The sequence below is a fragment of the Sinocyclocheilus grahami genome, unplaced genomic scaffold (genome assembly GCF_001515645.1).
Source record: "Sinocyclocheilus grahami isolate Dianchi unplaced genomic scaffold, SAMN03320097.WGS_v1.1 scaffold302.1, whole genome shotgun sequence".
In the NCBI taxonomy this organism is placed as follows: Eukaryota; Metazoa; Chordata; class Actinopteri; order Cypriniformes; family Cyprinidae; genus Sinocyclocheilus; species Sinocyclocheilus grahami.
In genome coordinates, this window is record NW_015505481.1 from 613,352 (window position 1) to 633,148 (window position 19,797).

Sequence of the window (19,797 nt, forward strand, 5' to 3'; positions counted from 1 at the left end):
AGAACCTTTTAACATCCATGGAATCTTTCCAATGCACAAAGGATTCTTTATAGTGGAAGAATGTTATTTAGATTTTTAAAAGTTCTTCACACTAAGAAAAAAAAGTTATTTTAAGAACTTTCTACTGAAAGTTTCTCTGGGGAACCCAAACGGTTCGTATATGGAATCGCAGCAAAAACCGCTAAAGTAACCTTTATTTTTAAGAGAATAGCAATGTGTTTTTACTGTATATTTGCTATAACTAATTGTTCATTATATGTTTCATTTTATAAATATATAGTAAAATTATTTTATTATGATTGTAAGAAAACAACATGCAACTAGCTGGAAATTATACAGCTAAAATGTACTGTAATTAATTTCTGCTGAAAAACAATGGCTTACACTGACAAAACAAAGTAACATGGTTTTGTTACAATTTTCACTTTTACAAGTACAAAAAATGGCTTAAACATGAAATTTTAAAGTAGAAAGACTAAAATAGTATTTTTAAGGTGTACTCCAGTAATCTTTATTTCGAAAATAAATACAAATAAAAAAATATTTTTTACAGTGTACAAGAATAGATGCGCAAAACATATTGGCATGTAGTTTTCAACACATTTTGATTCTGTCAAGAATTTTTGTTTTCAAATTTAACTAAACCTTAATATTTGTTAACCAACAAGATGAATAGTCAAACGCTTAAGTGTGAAAAGCATAAAAATGGATGTACAAAATCAATGATTTGTGAATTTGAAATCAGTGTGAAATGGCCATCCACTTTTCTCGTGGGTCATCCTTGTTGTTGAGCTCTGTGTTATGTTTGCTTTTCATTCTTTCGCATTTGTCTGTGTGAGGACTTGTATGTGATGTGCCCTGTAACTGAAAATAGCACTGTATTTTCTCTTCGACTTTCCAATAGTGCTAAAATCCGTTGCCCAGCCATGACTCACTATCCCTCTCATTCTGTTCTTGCTTTATATATTTTTATCTCGCATCAGGTCACATTCATGTGGAACACTGATGGATTTCAAAGAAAAAAGACTCAACATATGAATGTGAATCGTTCAGTGCAGGACCGCAAACAGACATACACACAAATAGGCTACTCCTCGCCTATGCAATTGGGACAGTAGCCTACCTAATTTCAAATTTAGCCTTTTTTAGCTCCACTCTGAGGTGCTGTGGTGTGTGACGTGAACATGCGTGTTTCATGCCCTGATTGTTGTTCATTTTACATTCAAGTTTTAGATCTTGTGGGGGACTATGTCAGTTGTAAATGTGACTTAAATTTGTCTAAAAGTGTCCAGTACCTGTCATGATTTTGTGGATGTTTCTACTCCAGTGATTTATTTCTGCTGAAAAACAATGGCTTACACTGACAGAACAAAGTAACATGGTTTTGATACAATTTTCACTCAGAAATTGCTAGGAAATTTTACAAGTACAAAGAAATGGCAAGTAACAAATTGAATTAAACATGACATTTTTAAAGTAGAAAGACTAAAATAGTATTTTTAAGGTGTACTCCAGTAATCTTTATTTCGAAATAAAGATTATACTTCGAAAAATATTTTTTACAGTGTACAGAATAGATGGGCAAAACATATTGGCATGTAGTTTTCAACACGTTTTGATTCTGTCAAGAATTTTTGTTTTCAAATTGAACAAAACCTTATATTTGACCTGAACATGTGTGTTTCATGCCCTGATTGTTGTTCATTTTACATTCAAGTTTTAGATCTTGTGGGGGACTATGTCAGTTGTAAATGTGACTTAAATTTGTCTAAAAGTGTCCAGTACCTGTCATGATTTTGTGGATGTTTCTACTCCAGTGATTTATATTAGTAGGCTATGTAAAATGTTTTATAAATTAAGTGGATGTTGTTTACATGTCTAAATTAAACGTTCATTTGGTGAAAATAAGTCCTGTGCGCACGTGTCAACAGACCTGCAACTCTACTCAGCTAAAGGCTGTGTGCATTAATTAGCTTTCAACGCTGCGTTAGTAAATAAATAAATAAAGCGATGGCTTAATAAAAGACCATGATTGCGTGTTTTGCCCTAAATGCGCGCTCGTGTTACTAATTTTGTAAGTAATGAACAGGAATGTGATGATTTCTAATCCTGTTAAGCCTCACACCAGCAGGAAAGTAATTGCATTAGAGTTTGAATAGATGTCAAAACTACCCGCATTCTCAAGCGAGCGTCACGGGAGCGCGAGCCCCGCCTGCAGGGGGATCAGCACGCGCTAAACCTCAGATCCGCGCGCTCTGTCCACGACTAACCTAAGAGCACAAACAAGGAGAAATAAAGCCGTTGCTTTGGTCTAATTTGGTTTTCGCGATACAAGCCGACAGGTCGGCGTCTGGACTCGCAAGTTTCTACGCTGTGACCTGCCAAGTGGTTTTTGGTTTGGTACATTTGAGAGTAAACCTGCGCGGTGGGTCGCGTCTTTTGGAGAGGACGATGTTCTTCATATTTGAGAGCGACGGGAGCGCGCGAGTCGGCGTCGCTCGCGGGGAATGACGCTTCAGACTTTGACCAAGTGTTATCAAGTTAATTACCTGATGGACTAAATGAAGAATGCCGCACGTTTGGGAGTTAATTCTGATTCTCAACATTAATGTCGTCTTTGTAGAAGGTAAACTGTGTTCACATATGAAAACTCTCTCTCAGGACGCGTAAGATGTTTAACTGCTGACAGCTCTGTGGTTAATATAGCGGCATTTTCATTATGCTGGCATAATGCAGAAACATCCAAAGCTAAACGGCTATTAAATTGAATGTGTCATTTGAAAGTGATAGCCTAATTCATCTTGTGCTCATAAAACAATGCTGGATATTTACTGTCTGAAGTGATTGTTTACTGACTGACTAGTTTTATCTGGTTTATGCAGGCTTTTGCTGTTAACATGGTCTCCCAGCCTAACCAAGATGGTCTTCTGTTGGTCTAGCTGGTCTGGCCAATCTGAAAAGTACTCAAACCCAGCCCATTTGACCAGGCTGTGGGGCTAGATAGGACCAACCAGCTAGTTTAGGCTGGGTTTAGCTCGTGTTTTTTCCCCCCTGCAGCAGAGTGGTCATCTCAAAAATGAAAAGATTTTAAATGTAACAGCAGGGATTTGGATAGAAAAAAAATGATTCCCATAAATTTCATTTCCTGCATAGCTGTGTTGTTTTTCTGTATTCCTTGCTAAAAAAAAAAAAAAAGAAACACCAGTTGTGAGAAAAGAATAACCAGGGATTAGAAGAATATTGTCTTAAACCAGATTAAGATAGTTTGCAGGTCTTTAGCGTTGTTTTAATATGGCTTTCCAGCCTGGCCAAGATGGTCTTCAGGTGGTCCACAGGATCTACTAGCCTGTTCGGTTAAAGTGTCCAAACCCTTTTAAAATCAGCCAACAGGTCTGAAACAGCGAGACCAGCAAACCATTTTAGGTTGGTTTCAACTAGTTCTCTATTATTTTCATCTTTGGTGTTTCTCTTCTCAGATAATAACTCATTCTCCAATGAGTGCAAACATCTTAAAGTGATATTAAACATCTCAAGAAAATGCATTTCATTGCTAAGAATAATAAAAGAAAAAAGGCAAAGGAAAACATACTAGATGAGAGTATTAAAAAAAATCTATGTAAAGAGGTTGTCAGTGAGTCATACACCTCAGAGTAAAGCTCATCTAGAGTCTGTGAGGTTCTTCTGTTCTTCTGCACTATTGAAGTACCCAGTTTGTTTTGGCAGTCCAGAGTTTGACGTCATCCTTTCTCCAGGGGATGGGCATCTATAAAACCCAAACACAAGTTAGATCTTCAAAGAGCTGGATATGTGCATGAAGGGTTTCTGCAGAAAAGCTGGTAATATGTTTGAAAGGAAGTTGACGTGTGATCTGAGGTCAGGCTAGTACAAAGGGGACGACGGCTGTGAGGAGGAGAGAGAAAAGAAAGAAGCTACCTGGTTAAAAGCGTGAGGTTTATTTTCCTCATTCCAGCCAATAATGTCAAAGGGATTCATGCGTGTCAAAAACGTGCGGTGTAAAATAATATACAAGCCCTTTTATGTTCAGCTCAATATCGCACAGGGAGCCACACACACCAGAGAGGATATATTGGTAGCGGGGCTCCATTCAAGTGTCAGCATTTCGCAAATCTCCCGGTGTATGAATCTCAGCACCTGCACTTACAGCAAATCCGCGGCTCTCGATGCTTCTAGACACTGCAGACTGTAGCCTCAGAAATAACAGCTTCCTACGATTCACAAGTGAAAGTGCACAAGCTTCTCATATCTCAGATACAGATGTCGATAAATTGGGGTGGAAGCAAATTGGGCTCCAATCCTCCGCCCCGTTCATGACGGGCGCATCAAATCGACCTGGCTTGAGAGTAGAGCCGTGGTGTGGGGTATTAAAGAGCAGCCCTGAGTGCTTGATATGGCAGTGGATATGATGCAAGCTGCAGCCTGAAGCCAGAGGGAGAGAGGTGAGGGGAATAGTGATGTGAGATAACAGAGTGAATTCAGAATGCTGGAGTCTGCTGCCTCTGTGACCTACTTTCCTGCCGACAAGGCCCAGAGCAGAGCATCCAGGATGCATCTGTCGTCATCACACAAATGTGCTTTTTTTTGCTTGCAATTAAGCGGTGCTAGGCAAATATTGACTTTATAAATTTGCATGCTGTTTTTTTGTCGAGTTTTGCCTCAAAAAGACTTTTTAAATGTGTCTTGAAGCAGACAACTTCATCTCATTTGACAGCAGAAACTTCTCTCCGCGGGGAGCTGGGGTCTATTACAGGTGTGCCTGTATTTTCAAAGAGCAGTGGGTGAGTGATGTGTGAATCTCTTCTTTTCCCGCAGCACAGCCAGTGTCATCAAAGCTGCACGATGGTTGGTGGGCATACAAAGATGTTGTCCAGGGGAGCTTTATACCAGGTAAGCCTTTCAAAAAAGAAAACCGTGTGAGAGTATGCAGAATGTGTCTTGTCAAGAGTCAAGCTGCTAAGACGCGCAAGATATGCGCCGGTTGATGCTTTATTCGCAGAGACTTTGTGTGTTGACATATAGCACATGAAGCTCCAGGGTGCCAATGAATATTTTATTCTGTTTGATTCACACGTTTAATGTATGTATGCGGTGTGAAGGAGATGATTTAACACAAATCAGGGTGAAAAGTTATTTAACGGTACTTTGCACATGCTGCATCATAATTTAGAGTTTAAATGGGGAGTTTATAGTGCTAACATTTCAACACGAGATTAGATAGCCTGATACGTTTAAGGTCACTAAATGATGCAAGCAAGATATTCAAAACGTAATAATCACTTTAATCTAATTTGCGCTCACTGTTGTACACTGGAAGCAGTTCCGGGGGAATGACCTCTGAGGTCGGCGTTGCGCATGCGCCGGTGAGTCTCGTGAAAACCAACATTTGTTAACGGGAGCAAAGGAAGCAAAGTTTCCTTACTTTAGCAAAGGAAAACCAGTCTCCTCTTGGCTTATATCGAAATCCTCCGACATTCTTCTTTACAAATCCTCGTTTTGTACTTCTAATTCTTGACCGTTGTTTTGTTTTGATCTCTCCCCTGCGCTTCTGCGTTCGTCACTTCTGAGCGGCGCATGCGCAGCGCTGACCTCATACGTCATCCGCCCGGAGCTGCTTCCGTGCACAACAGTGAGCACAAGCTAGATTAAATTGATTATTACGTTTTAAATATGGATATTTTTCTTACAAAAACGCATCGATTCCCTAAATAAGGCCTTTGTTCCCCCCATTTTATGGATGGCCGCAATTTAATTAAGTGCTTTTGGACTGATGCATGCAGCACCCGCTGAGTGCCATGAAACAGCTTGAAAGATCAAAGACCATTTTTAATATAACTCCGACTGGATTCATCTGAAAGAAGAAAGTCATATACACCTAGGATGACTTGAGGGTGAGTAATTTATGGGCTAATTTTCATTTTTGGGTGAACTAACCCTTTAAGGCTGAAATTTTTTGTGCCAATAACATCACCAAACAGAATGGTGTGCAGAAATAATGATTTTTGATCAAGTTTCCCAGACAGGCTGTTTGTACTTTTTTCAGCAAGTGACAGTAAAACATTTATAATGTTACAAAAAATCAATTGCAAATAAATGTTGTTCTTTTGAATTTTATTGTTCATCAAAAAATCACAGTCTCCACGACATATTAAGCAGCACAACTGTTTTCAACATTGATAGCAATAAGAAATGTTTCTTGAGCAGCAAATCAGCAAATTATATGATTTCTGATGGTTCATGTGACACTGAAGACTGGATTAAAGGCTGCTGAAAATTCAGCTTTGCATCACTGGAAACTTTTTTATTTTAAAATATTAAAATAGAACACAGTTATTTTAAATCATAATAATATTTCAAAATATTACTGTTTTTACTGTATTTTTGAATAAATAAATACACCTTTTGTGAGCATAGGAGACTTAGTTAAAAAAAATGTAAAATTCTTTCTTACCCCAAACTTTTGAATGATAGTATATGTCATGACTGACATTTTTATTTAGAATTATGCAGAATAGCTTTAAAAACTGTAATCAAAAACAAATTAGCTGAAATATTTAATAACTGAACATGCAAGAGCAGAACACCGTGAATGGTGGATGAATGAATTCTACCCATATCTTGTTCTGCGGGCGCAGATCCCGTGTGGGCCTGGTTATAGCTTAATCTATTTTTACAGCTTGTGGTCTCGACTGATTAATGCTTACTATTGCAGTAGAGGTCTGAGACACTTTATGAGTTTTATTTGAACTACTTCATTATGTAGTCAGTCAGAGTAATGTATGTAGCCAGCAAAGGAGCCCTTTGAACACTGACAAGGACTGTAATGGTAATTTCCTTTTAGTATGCTTAAAAGCTTTTAATAAAGAAGGTATCTATAGGGGACAGAACCATACAATTCCTATACTTACAGTATTTATGAGGGAGGGGTCTTTATATTTCAGAAAAGTAATGCTTGATCTACTTACTGTACAAGGACATGTAGTGCAGCATCAATCCGAGTTGTAGGGGATATCAAGTAAGCCCTATAGCAACTCATAAATATATGTATTGCACATAAATTTACCTATTTATTAAGTGTTCTGCAAGGGAGAAAAACTCTCTGGATTTATATAGCGTAAATGTCCTTGAGACTTAAAAAGGACTGTGAAAGAAAGAAGATGACAACGCATTCAAATAGTGAACGTCATCCCTTTCCCAGTGCGTGTCTGTGTTCATTTCAAGACCGTCCTCACAAGAAAAACACTCTTTTTACTTGTCCAAATGGTTTGAGAACACTAAAGGCTATGGTTTAGTAGTAATCCTTTAAACTTAAGTGTTTCGCTAAAGCGCTTGTGACGTGTTCACTTGTCAAAGAATACAGTAGTCAACGTTTGAAGTGGATCAAAAAAAGTTCATCAAGGTTGTCCTAAGACAGTGTTTCTCAACCCTGGTCCTGAGCACCCCCCAACACTGCACATTTTGTATGTCTCCCTTGTCTGACACCCATTTCAGGTCCTGGAGTTTCTTTTAATGAGCTAATGAGCTGAATCAGGTGTGTTTGATTAGGGAGACACACAAAATGTGCAGTGCTGGGGGACGCCCAGGACCAGGGTTGAGAAACACTGTCCTAAGACAAGAACGCATTTTGCTTTTAGGACAACTTTGATGAAAGGTTTTGATCCACTTCAAATGTTGACTACTGTATATCAGTTACGGTTAAATCTGATCTTATTGTAAAATATGAGGCATAGTACAGATGAAGTGTGGAATCTCTGCAGCACCAAATGAAACAAAAATTTGGATGTTTGTTTTCTAAATGTGTTTTATGACCCCTCCCCTGTCTGCCATTGGTCAGGTAAACAGATGCCCCACCCTTAAACTAACGTCATTTGGTTTAGTCGCTGCTGTTGCTGTTGCTATTGTGTTCTTGTGGTTGGATGCTTAAACAAATCAATGTCTTGAATGCACCACAGAGACACAGTGTTTACACTGTTCAATTAGGAGAATCAGCTTGACAAATTGGCTTCCTTATAGCTGTCTCTGCACATTAAGCTGCAATAGGAGGAAGTATTTAACATTTGAAAAAAAATTCAGAACACACATCAGCTTTAACTGTAAAGTGTTTTTATGATTGATTCATCATACTTACAACAGGAATCAAATGTAACTCTCAGTCACTTTGATCATGCCAGTTACACAAATTAGCTTTCATATCTTACAATTAATTAAAAGAAGGTTTAAGAGACTAAGTTTAGGAGGAAGAACCCGTTTTCATTTTATAATGTTGTCTTATCAGTTGAATGTGATGCTCCAAAAAGTCTCATAATGATTGACATGCACTGGCTATTTTCAGTCATGGACTTCAGTTCACTCCAGTGAGAGATGAACTTTTCTTTAATGTGTGCATATTCATGAATGAATATTTTAGTCCTGTTTTTGGCATGCGCTCATTATATGCTTAGCTATGGCAGGAAGTTTCTACATTGTTAATTGCGAGAGAACATCTCTTCTGTTCTCCTGAGGGTTTCGCTGAAGCTGCTACATGACGTGTTCTACTTTTGAAATTCATGTTGATAACTCGTCTCGCTTGCACTAAAAACAACACGTTATATTTCGCAAACAAAATCAGAGACAGTATTTGGGGTCAGCAAGTTTGGGTCTGCATGGATGGGTTGAATTAATCAAAAGTTGCAGTAAAAACTTTCTATTCATCAAAGAATGCCAAAAAAAGATAAATGGTGAGCCTAAGAGTCTTCATTCTAAACCTCAACTATATAAAGTGTGGAGATTTTTTTTCTTGCTTTTAACATTTAAAAATAGCCATAATTAAGTGCTGGTCTGACGTTTCAGGTGATTGCATTTATGTGCTTCTATTAGCGAAACTGAAGAAGCAATTCACCATTATACTGTGATTAAATGTATATGTTCAGCTATCTCCCATCAGCACTTGTGCTTCGGGGGATGAACAAACATTGCGTAAGCAAATCCGAACAAACAAAACAATTCATCTGGAAAACTGCACTGTTGAATAAATTTCTCAGATGCAGAAATGTGTAAAGCCAAGAGAATGTGCAAAATGTAAATATTTGTAGCATTAAAATGAATGTGCTGCCTCCAAATGTAAGACTTTATGCAACTTTTTCAGTATGATGTAACAGCAGCGCTCAGCCTCGCATTGTACTGTACGCTGTTCGGTTGATGTATTTGTCCCCCTGTCATACCTAAAAAGCACTTTGAGAGAGTTCTCATTAATGTATTGAACCCAAAGCCAAATCTGGCACAGATCCCTGAGGATGAGGGTGCCATCTGTCTACCACTCATCAATTGCTACAGCAAAATCACTATATTACTCTGGATAGGACAGACTGGTAGCATCAGAGCTCAAAATGCTCTGCGGACCTTAACAATGGATTCAGAATGAGTTTAGCTAAAAATACAAACAGACTCGGCGGGACCTCAAACATAAACTCAGGCTGCTGCTGTTGTTTTTTTATCTTTGGATGCTTGGCTTGTTATTGTGTCTTGTTTGCATTCTGATGGTACGGTGAATGGCTTTTATTTCTTTCCTATGCATTCTCCAAATGTCCTCTCTGGGAGTATGTAAGATTGGTGAACGGGTGCAAAAATCCACTAAAAGGGCATTTTGCTTTACAGCAGCAACACAAATGTGTACAGCTATCCACTGAAATGACCACAGTGACATATTTTGAATAGTGAATTGCACTCACTTAATTGTAAGGGACTCCAAAGTTGAAAATATTCACAAAACTACATACAGTTGAAAGCATAATATATTGGAACTAGCTATATTTTTATTGACCAGTATGAGATATTTTTAAATTATATCTGTTCATACCAGATATATAACAACCAATATTGGCTTGAATTTAAATGTTTGTACCTAATTTCTTTATTATTTTCTTTTGTTTAAATTACTGTTAATGCCATCGAACACTTTAAAATTAATTGTTTAAAACACTAATAAATTAATAGCACTATTAAATGTAATCCTTTACAAATCTCAAAGTGAATGCACATTGCAAGGTTGCGATGTTGTTAACTTTTTTTTTTGTTTTGTTGTCATTTTAATATTGGTCAATCTTTTCATGTTTTAATAATGGTCATCTATCAGCTTATAAAAATATGTACAAAAAATGTGCTTCCATATTTAGCCTTTACCTCCAGTATAGCACAGCGTATGGAAGTTACCAAAAAAATGAAATCTTGAGGAAGTGTCCCATAACAGGACAAAGCAATAATTGATGGATATATAACAACCAATATTGGCTTGAATTTAAATGTTTGTACCTAATTTCTTTATTATTTTCTTTTGTTTAAATTACTGTTAATGCCATCTAACACTTTAAAATTAATTGTTTAAAACACTAATAAATTAATAGCACTATTAAATGTAATCCTTTACAAATCTCAAAGTGAATGCACATTGCAAGGTTGCGATGTTGTTAACTTTTTTTTTTTGTTTTGTTGTCATTTTAATATTGGTCAATCTTTTCATGTTTTAATAATGGTCATCTATCAGCTTATAAAAATATGTACAAAAAATGTGCTTCCATATTTAGCCTTTACCTCCAGTATAGCACAGCGTATGGAAGTTACCAAAAAAATGAAATCTTGAGGAAGTGTCCCATAACAGGACAAAGCAATAATTGATTCAATTCACCTGCTAATTTATTTCTGGACTCATTACTAAAATGTTATAGATTACTATATTGTATCTAATTGAAATGAGTTATTATATATATAATTAGTTGTTATATTATTAGTTATTTTTACTTACAGTTAATAGAAATATAAGAGAAAGAGTTTGCTATACCACAGTTTGCTAGGGAGAACATTGGAAAATTGGAAGCGCACTGAGATTTTAGCAGAAATACATAGGCAGTTGGCATCCATTATCAGCTTATCAAATCACCCAGGATTTTAATATCGGTGCATCAGAGAGGGTGGAAATCATTAGATTTTTTTTCAAAATGTTTTTGGTGCAAAAAACCCCCCCTGAAATATATGAGTATGTTCATATTTACGGTTTTTGTATTTTTCCTATCCAAGATGATATAACTAGTGTCTGACAGCTTTGTGACTTCAGCATTTTGATATCTTACATTTTGAATTATAGGCTGAGCTGAGCCTACTTCTAAATAAGCACAAAAGTCTTACTCGTTCCTCCCTCAGTTTTATAAGCAGTTGCATATTCTGTCTGTCCTTGACATTTAAGAAAGCACTGAGAGAGACATTTGAGAAGTGAAAAAATAAAAACCGACTCGACGTAATGAGCTCAGTAGCTGTTAGGATGCCAGACAAAAGGAGGATTGCACCTTAGTTAGATCACAGGTTTGGAAACAATCATTTATTTAGGTCACTGTACAAAGAGATGCTGAAAATAAATACAAATACAGCGTAAATAGCTTTCATGCATTCGAAGGAAAAGAGCTTGTGTTATTCCACAGCTTTCTCATGTAGCATAATCTTTGTATCTAATGTGTTTTTTGCTCTTTCTAATTTAATACGGCAAACCCATCACGTAGCCCAGTCCGGTTTCACTCCCACAGAGCTGGACATGATGAGAGGAAAATCAGGCCAGGGGATCACTTGTCCATGCTGGATAAATCTGTTTATAATCTCAGCCTATGGGGACAAAAGGTGATACTGCCTTTACATTGAAGCATCCGAGCTCTTGGTGATCTAATGAGGATGACGTGGCCAGTGTGGAGGTGAAACATTTAGTGTCTCACAAAATAAAGGATGTTATACAGGTTTGGAATGACATAAGGGTGAGTAAATGATGACAAAAATCTCATTTTTAGCTGAACTTTCCCTTTAAACCACAGGCGTTGGGCTCCTCCCTTAATCTGTAATGTTGATTTTAAATATGATAAATGAGTTTTGAGGTTCAATGCACTAAGAAAAGTCATTCCAATCAGCAATAAAGTTGTTTACTGTTCTAGGACTGGAAACATCTCCGAGAATAAATTAATCATATAAGGTCAAGTATGTCCTTTGGCTGTGTGGCTAATGTGACTAATTCCATCTGTGTTTCTTTTTTTTCGTGAGTTTGCTTTTGCGGAGCCAATCGCATTAACATGCGGTTCTTTCATTTGGATGCACGATAATGACCTCGTTTTCAAAAGAGAACCGGCGCTGCGCCTGGTAATTAAGTGTTCAAATTGATTGCTAGTCAAAAGGTTGTCTCAAAGGATATCAACCACTCGATCCAAACTCAAAAATAACATCACACCATAGACGGGGCTTACGGAGGAAATTTGGGATGAGCAATTTGAGATAATCCCAAACATATCCCCCTCCAATCAGATCATGACCCGTTACAAAACGGCAAGCGCAACAGTCTACAGCTGAAAATTAAAGCTAATGCTCTGAACTTCACTTTTTGTGTTTATATTTTGCTAGTGCCATCTTTCTGGGGACTAGTTAACACTGCCTGGAACCTGTGCTCGATTGGGAAGAGACAGTCGCCGGTCAACATCGAAACCAGTCGAATGATTTTTGACCCCTTCCTCAATCCGCTACGGCTCAATGCAGGGCAACGTAAGGTAAGTACTGGAAAGGATAAAGCTCTTTCTTAAAATATCACAGATTATGATTGACTGTTGCATCATAATCCTTTCTATAATATCTGTTTTGGGTCATAAAATAGCTATTTTTCACATTATTCGAACTGGTAGAGGATGGACAGTCACACATTATTCACTTTAGACCAATGTCCTATAATTCACTAGGATTTTGACAAGATCGGGTCATGTAGCATAACCCCAGTTTAACGGTCCATTTGTCAAATTTAATCACATTCTGTATTTACTTCTGTGGCTGTTTAGACAGCTCGTTGTTTGGTTTGTTGCGGAGTCTTAATTCATTGGGTGACTTTCTTATACACCTCTGTTGGCCAATGAAGCAGCTCCTCAATTATTTTTGCCAAGCACAACAGTGAAGCTTTCCAAATGAAGCCTTTGAAGATGGCTAATGCTCCACGACTGTTAATTTGTTACAACGGTGCTGTAATGAGATCGCTAATTCTCTCCGGCGTGCACAATTGCTTGCAATTTGCTTTCAATAAGGTGCACCTGCAGTCAGTCAGCAGATTAGTGTGACTTAACTCATTTACCAAACACAAATCCAGTGTTTGATTATCGATGGTTGGGGTACATCAGATATCGCTCTGACCTCTGAAGGGTTTCGGGCGGTTGTTGTCATACAGATCTTGAGCACTAAGGGGGATTTTTTCCACAGAGCGGGAGGGAAAGGAAGGAGTTAATTCCTCATTTAACATCCTGTTTTATGATTAATGCTGCTGTGCATGTGCTGGGGGAGATTAGGTAGGCTCACCATCTGTGCTGACAGGGGCTGTCAGTGAAGAATTCTCCAGTGAAGCTCCAAGGGGTTGTGGTTATGGATGATATACCGTAGTTCATCTTCAGTCAATAATACATTGGTACCCTAGACTTAGTCAGGAGCCTGAAATAAAAGTGTACTGCTGTTTTCCTCTGGAGGTTTTTCTGCTCTTATTTTCGGGAGACCCAATTACATTTATGTATGCATTGCTCCTTTGAGCTTGTTATGACTGTGCTCTCTTATGTGGGGAGTTGCATGTTATTCCTAGAGAAAATTCCATTGGAGACCTAAATGTTCTCCATGAATTTAAGTCCGTTTGATTGGTTGGTGGCATTGCTTACCGCAGGGCTGTTAAATAATGTAATTTGTGCATGGAAACTCAAGGCTGTAATGGAAAAGTTTATGGTCTCTTTTAGATGGACTACATATACTGTATATGTGCCCTGCAAGCATTCATTTATTGATTCTTAAGTTACTGAATTGAAATATCGGATTTACTGGTTCTTGCTCATATCTCTTGAGTTCAGGGAATGTGAGGTATAGGTTAAAATATGAAATAAAGTGACATTGTCAATTGCAACTGTGAGTCACAGCTGTGTTGTTATTGTACTAAAGTATTAAAGAAAGATTTTGTAAACTGAAGTAAACCTGAAATAAAATACAAATGTTCAAATTAGAAATGTTTCCTTTCCAACTAAAATAAAGTAAGTTGTCTAAGTTGGTGTTAAAAATGACTAAAACTAAAACCGACATAACTACAAACTAAAGCTAAATAGAAATATTAAAATAACTAAAATTATAAAAATGACAAAAACACATAACAAAATTATAAATACTAAAATTAAAAACTGATAATATAAAAAAGCCCATTTAAAATATTTTTGAAATAAGTAATACAAAAATAACACTGGTGAGATATAAAGTTGCAGTTATGAGACAAAGTTGCAATTAAAAACATAAATGTAAAAAATTAAGTCACTCTAAGAAAGAAATGTGCAAACATTGTGCCTTTAAGGGGTATAACAGCTTGTCACTGGGTCAGTACTCTCAAAGGGACACCTTTCTACTTTCTTTACCACTAAAGGGTGCATAATAATACTGTAAGAGTACATATTACTACTTTAAGGCACCAATATGCACCCTTTAGGGGGTAAAGATGTTACAAAGGCATCCCTTTGAGGGTACTGCCCCACTGACAAGCTGTTGTACCCCTAAAAGTACAGTTTTTGCTCTTTTTAATTTTTCTGACAGTGTATACGTGAAATAAAATCTCAGTCACGAGGAAAAAGGTTGACATCACATTTTCCTTTCTCTGAGTTGGAAATAGGCTTCCATAGTCTTTTGAGTTTTGGTGGACAGTAGTGATTAATGCTGTGAATAATGAGTGTCACCCCTTGTACTGTAGTTCAGCTTAAGTTGCCATTTTATTCTGAATTATTTCAGGGCTACAGTTCAAAGTGATCGTAATTACCTCTTGCTAAGAATTTGTCCAGATGAGACGTCAGGCTAAATGTATTGCTCATTCTCGTGTTCCTGAGGGATCAGCAGTTCTTAAACTGTCTCCAGATCACAAATGAGCCAACTATATTCAACTAATTTGAAATCTCCCATTAGAATACATTCTTGAACATTCGCTCTCACAGCTGTTTACAAAGATGTTCTGATCACTGGGGTGCCTTATCAAGACGCATTTTGGTCTCAATTAGAAATCCCAAGCCAGCAGCGTTATCACAAAGTAAAGACACAGCATTCCAGGTGTTGTTTTCCAGTTATAGGTTTTCGTTTTTCAGCTTCAATGCATTTGCTTCATAATTCCTACCTCAGCAGTTGCACCTGACAACCAGGTTTACCTGGAAAAACCTCAGTCCATCACAATCAAACAGTCTCTTTATTATATTCGTGCCTGTTTTTCCAGGAATTTCCTGTGTGAGAGGCACAACTTCCAAAAGCGCTTATATTGTCTTTTAGCCTATCCAGGTGAAAACTGCTTCACCTTTGTCCTCCCAAATGTACTGACTGTAAACATGGAATCACTTAATATGATTTTATCATGAAAGGTCAGAAACGAGAATCGCAGAAAATATCGGAACTGTAAGCTAATTTGGTGTAAGGTTTACTTTGAAACTTTTTTCTTTTCTTGTAAAACATGCTCCAATAATCTGTTTTATTTACAGCTCGTTTACATCGTAGGTTTGTTTTTCAGTTCAGTGGAACGATGTATAACACGGGCCGACATGTGTCCCTGCGCCCAGACAAGTCACACCTGGTGAACATCTCTGGCGGGCCGCTGAGCTACAGCTACAGGCTGGAAGAGATCCGGCTTCACTTTGGCGCCGAGGACAGTCGGGGCTCCGAGCACCTGCTCAACGGCCAGGCCTTCCCTGGAGAGGTGAGGCAACATAGAGCCTGGAAATGCATCACGTCTGTGGGATTCAATTAAAACTGTCTTCCTTCAGTGCTGGCACTGAAGTTAATGAAATAGGCAAAATTCTGAAGTTAGTCCCTTTTATCGTATCAGTTTTGCACCAGAAATAAAAAAAATCTACTTCCCTGAGACCATTTTCCTTCAACAACATGAAACAGAGTTAGACAAAGCCCACAACGAGATCTTATTGGAGGAGATCAGAGAGAAATATTCCAAAGCCAAGTTAACTGTTGCAACTTTCACTGGAGTAATAAATTCACGATTTCCCACAAAATGTGTGCATTGTACAGTGTCACTGAGTTTTCATTAATAAAGTCTTTTTATTCAGGATTAAAGGCCAAAGTCAGGATTATGGAAATTCTTATCTTAAAACGTGATTGTGCTTTAAGAAGGGACTAAATAAAACCGTAAAGCAATGGGTCATCTTCCAGATTGCACAGTCGGATATGAATTGGTCTTGTGCTGGAAATGTAAATTTTTATTGTGAGGAAAAACCCCATCCATCACACAGGTGCTTCTTACAGCTATTGTGGAGCCTAGGTTTTGTCTCTCTTTGATTGTCTGAATCTATTCCACTATTAAAAATGATATTAAAAATGCAATGCATGCATACAGTGACTTGAATAAATTGCTTATATGATGAGCATGTCATTTCTTTTCAAAAATGTTTTGGAGTGACAGTCAAAAATGTAAGGGTAACTATCCTGGTCATGTAATGAAGAAGAATAAAATTATTGAAAATAAATTGTATTATTATTGTTATTTTATACACAAATTTGAGGTCAGTAAGATTTTGTTTTCTTTTATTCAACAAAGATGCATTAAATTTTTCAAAATTGACAGTAAAGTCAGGCGTCCCGAGTTCAAATCCCGACCTTTCCCGATCCTACCCCACTATCTCTCTCCCAGTTTGCTTCCTGTCAGTTATGATCTGTCCTATCGTGATAAAGGCGAAAATGCCAAAAAATAAATCCTTAAAAAAAGTGACAGTAAAGACAGTTATTACAGTGGGGCAAAAAAGTATTTAGTCAGCCACCAATTGTGCAAGTTCTCCCACTTAAAAAGATGAGAGAGGCCTGTAATTTTCATCATAGGTATACCTCAACTATGAGAGACAAAATGAGAAAAAAAAATCCAGAAAATCACATTGTAGGATTTTTAAAGAATTAATTGGTAAATTCCTCGGTAAAATAAGTATTTGGTCACCTACAAACAAGAAAGATTTCTGGCTCTCACAGACCTGTAACTTCTTATTTAACTTGCACAATTGGTGGCTGACTAAATACTTTTTTTCCCCACTGTATGTTAAAGGTTATAATGTTCCACAAAACTGTTAAGAAGCCAACAGCCTTGGAGAGCATAAGAGACTTCTTTAAAAGTGTAAAAAAGTGTGTGCGTGTGTTTATACAAATGTTTGTTTTTTTAATTTAAACGATTTAATCTACAGTTTTAAGTTTTTTTAAAGATATCCTTTTCTTTGTTGAGATTCTTGTCATTGACCCTCATACTGAAACAGAGCAAACAATTCTTAATGTACAACAAGAGCCAGTTTTCAAACTGTCAAGACCACCAATCTGTGCCAGAAATATCAAATCATTTTAATGAGTTTAGACTTTATCTTATTGTTGCGCAGAGATGTGCGGCCCTCTCTGATCCTCACCTCTGATTTCACTGAAGTCAGCAGCTTCACTTCATTTTCCTAATCCAAATGAGGTTATATGGGTAGCAGCTTTCCAACAACTTCATTTGGAAGCTGACAAGCAAGCTCATTATAACTGATGACTGAAGCATATTTTCTAATGAGTTCCAATGCAATTTTGAGCCACTAAAAAAAATTAAGCAGCAGCTTTCCTGGCTTCCATCTCTCTGCTTTCATTGAGCTGCGCTGAAAGAACGATAAAGCAGGATGGAGGAGCATAAAGGAGCTTCATAATGTTCCCATTAACAATTCATTAACAATTTATACACAACACACAGCAAAATATTTATACAGATTAATGTACTGACCCTCATTACAGTGTCGCACGAGATTACAAGCTGACACAATGGAAGTTAATGGAGTTATATGCAGTCATATGCATATAATGTATGGGCATGTTTTATGCATTACGGCATTTAAATTTTTTTTATTTTTTAAGTATAGCACTGCCAGATATACAGTCACAATGTTTTGGCCCCTATTCACACTTAGCAGGTGTTTGTTATCCAGGGTGTTTGTTTTTTTTATACTGGAAGTCACACTTATTTTTTTCTTTTCACAGGTGCAGCTCATCCATTATAATCAGGATTTGTATTTAAATTACAGTGATGCCGTCCGGAGTCCTAATGGAATAGCAGTTGTTTCTATCTTCATGAAGGTTAGTAGTCTCAGCTGCTTCAAATATATATACAATGGAGAGGTGGCACTTCATTAATTAGTCTTAAACTGCATTAATCTTTAGCAAACATTATATAGACTTAAGAGATCAGAAGTTCAGTACAAATGTGCAGGAATTAACAGTTAATTAAAAGTGCTTGAATGTAAATGTGCTTGAATGTTCAAATAGTTTTTTAAGCATTATATGATATATTAATGTTCTTCATTTTACATCTGGCAAACTATAAATAAATACTTGAAACTTAACATGGAATAATCTAATAGAATTTACTCTTATATTAGCTTTTAATCAGTTTTTGCTCAGTTCTAAAAATCTAGATACTTTAATAACGAGTAATGCAAGAAGAAAAAAATAAGACTGCAGTATTCTGCATCAGTTGTTTCATATCATCTGCATTCATTATGCATCAATTCTGCTCGTGTTACTTGAAGGAAACAAACAATTCCTTTTTAAGCAATTCCACATAACATGTAAATTATTTATATGAATCTAAATGATTTAAAACAAAGTTTACTCAATGACAAACGAGAGTCATATTTTTGATGGGTGCAAAATGAATAAAATGCATTTCTGAGAAAATTCTCTTGGGCAAAAATGTGCATTCCAGACCAGAAAATGTTTTAATGACACCCAGGATGCAATATAACCACAAAAAGATTTTTATTGTTTTATTCAAAGTCATATCTTCATTATTAATCATCAATATTGCAATATCTCATTGTGTGTGCATTGTGTGCTTGGAAGGTGCAGTGTAACAATTCTTATTTGTAGATCTCAACTCTTAAAAATAAAAGAAATATTTATTAAGTTGTAACTTAAAAAGAGCTCTATGAAACATGTTTAATTTCTTGCATAAATTGTTCAATATTATGTTTTCTATGAGACATTTACAGGTAATGAAGAGCTGAAAGTGCTTGATGTCTTGAACTGTTTGGCTTCACACACATGATTGCAAACAACAGTGCAAATAAAACTGGCAAATGGTCAATCCATATGAATTATTCATGCCCCAGTGCATGCTGGGACAGGCGAGAATGGGATTGAATGAACCACTAATCCATTTTTTCAGAGCAGGCCTATTTGAGCTAAAAATAAAATGCAAGGCTCAGAGCTGCTCTGGAATAACTTGTGTTTCTGAGAGTTCAGGACATTTGATATACTTTATAAGGTATGTAAATTATTATATTAAAATAATGTCAGATTTTACATTTCAAGATGTCCTAAATGAAAATTTGGTTACACTTTATTTTAAGGTGTCCTTGTTACAGTGTAATTATACATTTAAGTACTGAGTAACAACTACAATTTACTACATGTACTTACTATTTGGTTAGGGTTAGGATTAGGTTATACTTGCATGTAATTATGCATCATTTATTCTTATTATAATAGTAAGTGCATGCAACGTGTAACAAGGACACAGTGTTACCGAAAATGTAGTAAATTAATTCATTTAAAGGGGTCCTATTATGCTTTTTCACTTTTTAACAACATTAGTTAGTCTGTAATGTTGCTGTTTGAGCATAAAAAAGATCTGCAAAGTTACAAAGCTCAAAGTCCACTTCAAAAGGAGATATTTTATTTAACAGAAATCACTTTTCAAAAACTACAACGAACGACTCGTTTGGACTACAA

The 19,797-nt window shown here is 36.7% G+C and overlaps 1 protein-coding gene across 1 annotated transcript in view; it reads left to right on the top strand.

Annotated features, from left to right (window-relative positions):
* Positions 1–2,266: 2,266 nt before the first annotated feature.
* ca10b (carbonic anhydrase Xb) overlaps positions 2,267–19,797 on the top strand; it is a 22,104-nt gene continuing 4,573 nt past the window's right edge. Inside the window, exons 1-5 of the mRNA XM_016293359.1 lie at positions 2,267–2,626; positions 4,831–4,905; positions 12,421–12,563; positions 15,563–15,748; positions 18,046–18,141. Coding sequence (XP_016148845.1) covers positions 2,569–2,626; positions 4,831–4,905; positions 12,421–12,563; positions 15,563–15,748; positions 18,046–18,141 — 558 coding nt within the window. The 5' untranslated portion in view covers positions 2,267–2,568. The remainder of the gene's footprint in view (positions 2,627–4,830; positions 4,906–12,420; positions 12,564–15,562; positions 15,749–18,045; positions 18,142–19,797) is intronic.